General features: G+C 38.7%; 2 protein-coding genes and 1 long non-coding RNA gene across 3 annotated transcripts; all 3 read right to left on the bottom strand.

The window, feature by feature from the left end:
- Window positions 1-951: 951 nt before the first annotated feature.
- LOC141638686 (uncharacterized) lies at window positions 952-1427 on the bottom strand. Its single transcript, XR_012542185.1, has 3 exons — window positions 1359-1427; window positions 1136-1252; window positions 952-1041 (listed from the first exon to the last, which is right to left on the bottom strand). It is a non-coding gene; the product is annotated as an uncharacterized LOC141638686 (long non-coding RNA).
- Window positions 1428-1607: 180 nt separating this feature from the next.
- On the bottom strand, window positions 1608-2356 carry LOC141638693 (uncharacterized). The gene is made up of 3 exons (XM_074448038.1): window positions 2024-2356; window positions 1831-1954; window positions 1608-1745 (listed from the first exon to the last, which is right to left on the bottom strand). Exons 1-3 carry the CDS (start codon window positions 2215-2217, stop codon window positions 1608-1610), a joined length of 456 nt encoding a protein of 151 aa, XP_074304139.1. The 5' UTR covers window positions 2218-2356.
- On the bottom strand, window positions 2217-4967 carry LOC141638694 (uncharacterized). The gene is made up of 5 exons (XM_074448039.1): window positions 4361-4967; window positions 3779-4189; window positions 3655-3675; window positions 2836-3429; window positions 2217-2221 (listed from the first exon to the last, which is right to left on the bottom strand). The coding sequence occupies exons 1-5, from the start codon at window positions 4965-4967 to the stop codon at window positions 2217-2219; spliced, it is 1638 nt and encodes a 545-aa protein (XP_074304140.1).
- Window positions 4968-5349: the final 382 nt, after the last annotated feature.

Below are 5349 nucleotides of genomic sequence, written 5' to 3' on the forward strand. Positions count from 1 at the left end.
CCTAAAATCACTCGGGCGACGGATTTCAGTCGCTAAAATGGCGACGGATGAGGGAATAGTCGCCAAAATAGCGACGGAAATGGCGACTCATCGTTGGTCGCAAAAATGGCGACGGTTTGTGGTTGATCGCCAATTAGAGACGACTTTGATCGCCAATTTGATCGCCAAATTGGCGGCCTTTGTTGATTCAGTCGCCAATTTGGTCGCTATCGTGTATAAATTTGAGAAAATAGTCAGGAGGTTTGCGACGGGGGTAGTCGCCATATTGGTCGCCAAATTGGCGACAGATGCCTGTAGTCGCCAAAATGGCGACTGATTTCGGTCGCAAATTTCCAGTTTTCAGTCGCCATTTTGGTAAATGGTGGACCTATGATTTTCATTTAGCTCGAGCCAAATTGCTACAATTTGAACCTGCAATTAAAATTACAATCCAGCAGCATACACAACGCACATGATGGCCAACGTCACATTTCATACAAATGAAATCCGAATTCAAGTTATTACAACCAACGCAACAAGATGGTTCGTGTCCAAGTCTAACTAAACAAAGGATAAAAAAGTCTCATGCGTCTAACTAAAACATCCGACAAGTAAAAGGATAAACAACCAACAACTGAGTCAAGGACACGGCAAAGCAGATCCCGCTCCACTACCACCTCCTCCGGAAGGATCTTTAGGGTCTTGATTTTGTGGACGCCATCCCGGGTTGCATGACGAGAAATAAGTGGTCATCAACTCCATTTGCTCCTTCATTCTCTTCAACTCTTCATCCCTTGCGGCCTCCCTTGCTTCCCTTGCTTCCCTTTCCGCCTTCCTTTCTTCTCTTTCGGTCTCAAGTGTAGTTTGAAGTTGAGACACGATACTCGGCATATATGTTTGGCTTTGAGGGGTTACCGAAGTAGGTCAGTCGTAGAAGAGTTCTCTTGCCGTTCCGGTTCCATACACCCCCCCCCCCCCCTTATTGAAGCCATCCACTAAATCAAGCCAAAGCTCATTATCGGAGATGTCGGGATTCCTCTCTTTCCGAAGTCGAAATTTAGCCTAAAAAATTAAAGCGTTAATGATTATATGTTATATTTGTATAACAATATATATGTAATCAAAACATTTGAAAGGAATTGTATTATATACTTACATATAAATTGGCGTTCTTCTTCGAATTCCACACCCTTTTCCCCTTAGCTCCTTCTTTCGTATGCGTCTCATAGAAAAGCTCCGGAACCGTAGGCATCTTACCCTTATTCTTGGCCGCCTTCCGAAAATGAAAAACAAAGGTTAAATTATAAAGACTACTTAATACTTTAAATATAATCTCAAACATAATCTAACTTATATATAAAATTAAATATACGACGTACATTTGACATTGCTCGGTCATATAATGATTGAGAACCTCCGTAATGCGTAGCATCAATGTGGGCATCCTTCTTCCCTCCCCTTTTATTGATGTTTGCTCGAGCCGACTTCTCCTTAAATTCGGGGTATCTCTCTTCTCCATCAGTTCTTTATATGCGGTTCCTATAAAAAAAATGCCAAATATTAGTATTTAATTAAATAGATAACAAATGACGATAATTTAACTAATTAAATACAACCACCAAAAGTAACTAAATACCTTCCATAAACTGAGGGGGTTTCTTCCTCTTAGAAACCTTATACATGCTATCTCTTAGCCTCTTTTTGCCGATGTAATTGTATCTCTCCCAAACAGAACGCTCTTGTTCCTTAGGCCAATGAAAGTTTTGCTAGACGTAAAAAAAAATCGTTAGAAAACACAAATCACTAATTAATTAGAATACATTTACGAAAATTATTTAAAAATATATATACCCGGAAGTTATTGAACCATCCCTCCTTCTCTTCTTCGCTTGCATCTGACCAACAAGTAATACCCCTGGTCATCTTTTGCTGAGTGCTAGCGGTGACTCCCCGAACTACATACTTGGAATTAAACCTGAAATTATACATGTTAAATACGAATTAAAAATATTCATATTAAAAATAAATAAAGAGAATTTCTTACCAAAGACCCCTAATGTCAATAATGATCTTGTTATCCTCGGTGTATGTGACAGGGATCCCATGCTCGACCTCCTCCTCCTCGTCAGTGTCATCCTCTAAGGACTGCTCGACCTCAGTGGTCTCCTCCTCCTCCTCCTGCGTACTACGGCCCCCACTACCTCCGCCTCGCTGTCTACCACCACGACCACGTGCCATTATACTACAAATTGAACAAATAAAATTGTTAGAAAGTGTTAATTAAAATTAAATAAAACGAAATGGATATAACATATATATATAACATAAAAAATGGCTAGGAAACACAATAATAAATAAATTGATAACAAAAAGATGTAAAAACCTTATTATCCTAATCCTCATTGTCATCCTCATCATCATCATCCTCATCATCATCATCCTCATCGTCATCATCGTCATCATCGTCACCCTCACCCTCACCCTCCTCCTCCTCCTCCTCCTCCTCCTCCTCCTCCTTTTCCTCCTCCTCCTCCTCCATGTGATCATCTGTCCCCTCCACATTATCTTCTTCCTCTTCTTCCAACTCCTCCCCTCCCGCTTCTTTCTCATTCTCATGAATGATTTCATCATCAATTGGAGATAAAGCTGATTTTGATACAATTTCTTCTTGAAAAAATGTTGTATCAAATTTTGATCTAGCCTTTGTCTTAAAGATCGCCCACCATTGCTTTTGATGTTTATCATTACTCGTGCTTGGATAAGAAGCAAAATACACTTGATGAGCTTGATGTGCGAGTATAAATGGGTCATAAGTCATGTATGTTCGGGTATGATTAACTTCTACGAGTTTGTAACGATCATGGACTCTCATTCCCGCTATCGAATTATCTTTCCATTCACACTTGAATAAGACTGTTTTATAAGCACGTCCACGCCCATTATAGCACAACTCAAGGATATCCTCTAATATGCCGTAATATTCATTGTCATCAAGGGAGGAAATTGTAACACCATAATTGCATCTAACCTTCCTCTTCCCGTAATTGAATGTATGGAAATTGAATCCATTAACTGAATACCGATTCCAAGTTTTAACCTTTCGTGAAGGACCTAAGGCTAAACTCCTTACCAAATCATCTTGGATATTGCATTCAATGACATGTTTCCGAAACCATGATGGAAATTGATCCTCATGCTTATTCCAAACATCATTCTTGCTCACATTAGGATGTTCTTTAATGAAATCGTTCACAAATTGTGTTTCATAAGGCTCTAAGATTTCACAATTAGAAAGAACGTAAAGGTGAGCACGATTATATTCTTTGTCATCCAAATATCTTGTCTCCCCACTTGATGAACACCCTTCATCATCATGAGTTTGGAAAAACTCGGGTACACTTGTGTCCACTTCATCGGCTTTATCAATATTTAAGTTCTTTGCTTTGGTTTCTATATGTTTTTCAAAGTAAAGAGAGCAAAAATTTGCAATCTCTTCCGTTAAATACGCATTGCATATAGAACCTTCAACCCGAGCCTTATTACCAATTTTTTTCTTCAAATGATTAAGAAACCTATACATGTAAATTAAAATGTAGTTATTTCTTTATTATTAGAATAAAATACATAAATGAATAATATTTATAATTGAAATACTAGTAAATTATTATTACATACCTTTCAAATGGATACATCCACCTATATTGGACGGGTCCACCAACTTTTGCTTCATAAGGCAAATGGACCGGTAAATGCTCCATGGAATTAAAGAATGAAGGAGGGAAGATCATCTCAAGTTTACATAAGATAATTGGAATTTGCTCTTCAAGTCGAATCATGTCATCAACCGATATGGTTGAAGAGCATAAATCTCGGAAAAATTGACTAATCTCGGTAACTGCATTCCACACGGTAGTTGGGAGGAGATGTTTCAATGCAACGGGTAATAAGCGCTCCATGAAAACATGACAATCGTGGCTTTTCAACCCATGCAACTTCAGTTTCTTAAGATCAACACAACGTTTGAAATCAGATGCATATCGATCAGGAAACTTCAACTTTCCTAACCATTGACACAATGCCTTCCTTTGAGCTTTATCAAGAGTAAAAATAGCTTTTGGCTTAGACCCATCCTTACGAATGTGTAGTTTGGGACGATCACAAAATCTCTTCAACTCTTTTCTTGAAGCAATAGTATCCTTGGATTTACCTTCTACATCCATAATCGTATGAATGAGTTGCTCAAAGAAATTCTTCTCTATGTGCATTACATCCAAGTTGTGCATGAGTAACAATATATTTCAATACGGAAGGTCCCAAAAAATGCTTCTTTTAAACCAACCGCTCTTCTTTTTCTTCAACTCTTTAAACTCTTCTTCAGTACCATCAACAGTAGATGGCAAATCACGTATCAACTCCCATAACTCATCCCCTGGTAGCCGATCCGGAGCATCATCAAGCACCTCCTTACCTTTAATAAAAGCTTTTTTGTTCCTTCTATTTAGATCTCTATCCGATAAGAAGGTTCTATGACAATCAAACCAACTTATTTTTTTAGAATTAGGAAGCCAAAATGCTTTGCTCTTATCCATGCAACAAGGGCATGCCTTTTGTCTGCGCAGAGACCATCCAGATATCATACCGTAGGCGGGAAAATCATTTATGGTCCATAAAATTGACGCTCTTAGTTGAAAATTTTGCTTCAAGGACACATCATATGTTTCCACACCAACTTCCCACAAATGTTTCAACTCCTCTATCAATGGTTGTAAATAAACATCCAAATTGGCTTTTGGGTTACTAGGCCCGGGAATAATTAGCGACAAGAAGATAAACTGCCTTTTCAAACATAACCAAGGTGGTAAGTTGTATGGCGTGATCATCACGGGCCAACAGGAGTAAGGTTTACCAAATTGGGTGAAAGGGGCAAAGCCATCCGTACATAGGCCAAGTCGAACATTGCGAGGTTCCTCGGCAAAATCAGGGTACATCTTATCAAAACGCTTCCATTCCTCTCCATCACTCGGATGACACATCTTCCCCGGTGTACGAGGATTTTCTTTGTGCCATCTCATTTGTTCAGCAATGTTTTTTGTTGCATACATTCTTTGAAGTCTTGGAGCAAGAGGAAAATAAATTAATTGGTTTTGTGATATTGGTTTCTTACTCTTTTGACCCGTCTTATTACCCTTCTTGCCTTTTCCCTTCAAAACAATATCTCCCTCACTTGTCTCATATCTACCCCTTTGACATTTCTTACACTTGTCAAGCAAAGCATCATCTCCCCAAAAAAGCATACATCCTTCAGGACATGCATCAATCTTTTGATGCGGAAGCTCAAGGCCTTTAACTACTTTTTTGGTATTATAGAAA

The sequence above is a fragment of the Silene latifolia genome, unplaced genomic scaffold, assembly GCF_048544455.1.
Source record: "Silene latifolia isolate original U9 population unplaced genomic scaffold, ASM4854445v1 scaffold_215, whole genome shotgun sequence".
NCBI classification, from domain to species: Eukaryota; Viridiplantae; Streptophyta; class Magnoliopsida; order Caryophyllales; family Caryophyllaceae; genus Silene; species Silene latifolia.

Bases quoted from the DNA above. Each gene is read 5' to 3' on its own strand.
- LOC141638693 (XM_074448038.1), bottom strand. From the start codon at position 2,217: ATGGCACGTGGTCGTGGTGGTAGACAGCGAGGCGGAGGTAGTGGGGGC. The intron at 1,955-2,023 runs GTAAGAAATTCT...GTATAATTTCAG, and splicing joins ATTGACATTAGGGGTCTTTG to GTTTAATTCCAAGTATGTAG. The intron at 1,746-1,830 runs GTATATATATTT...TTTTACGTCTAG, and splicing joins GATGGTTCAATAACTTCCGG to CAAAACTTTCATTGGCCTAA.
- LOC141638694 (XM_074448039.1), bottom strand. From the start codon at position 4,967: ATGTACCCTGATTTTGCCGAGGAACCTCGCAATGTTCGACTTGGCCTA. The intron at 4,190-4,360 runs GTACTGAAGAAG...TTATGGATGTAG, and splicing joins TTTGCCATCTACTGTTGATG to AAGGTAAATCCAAGGATACT. The intron at 3,676-3,778 runs GTAAACTTGAGA...CGTCCAATATAG, and splicing joins GCAAATTCCAATTATCTTAT to GTGGATGTATCCATTTGAAA.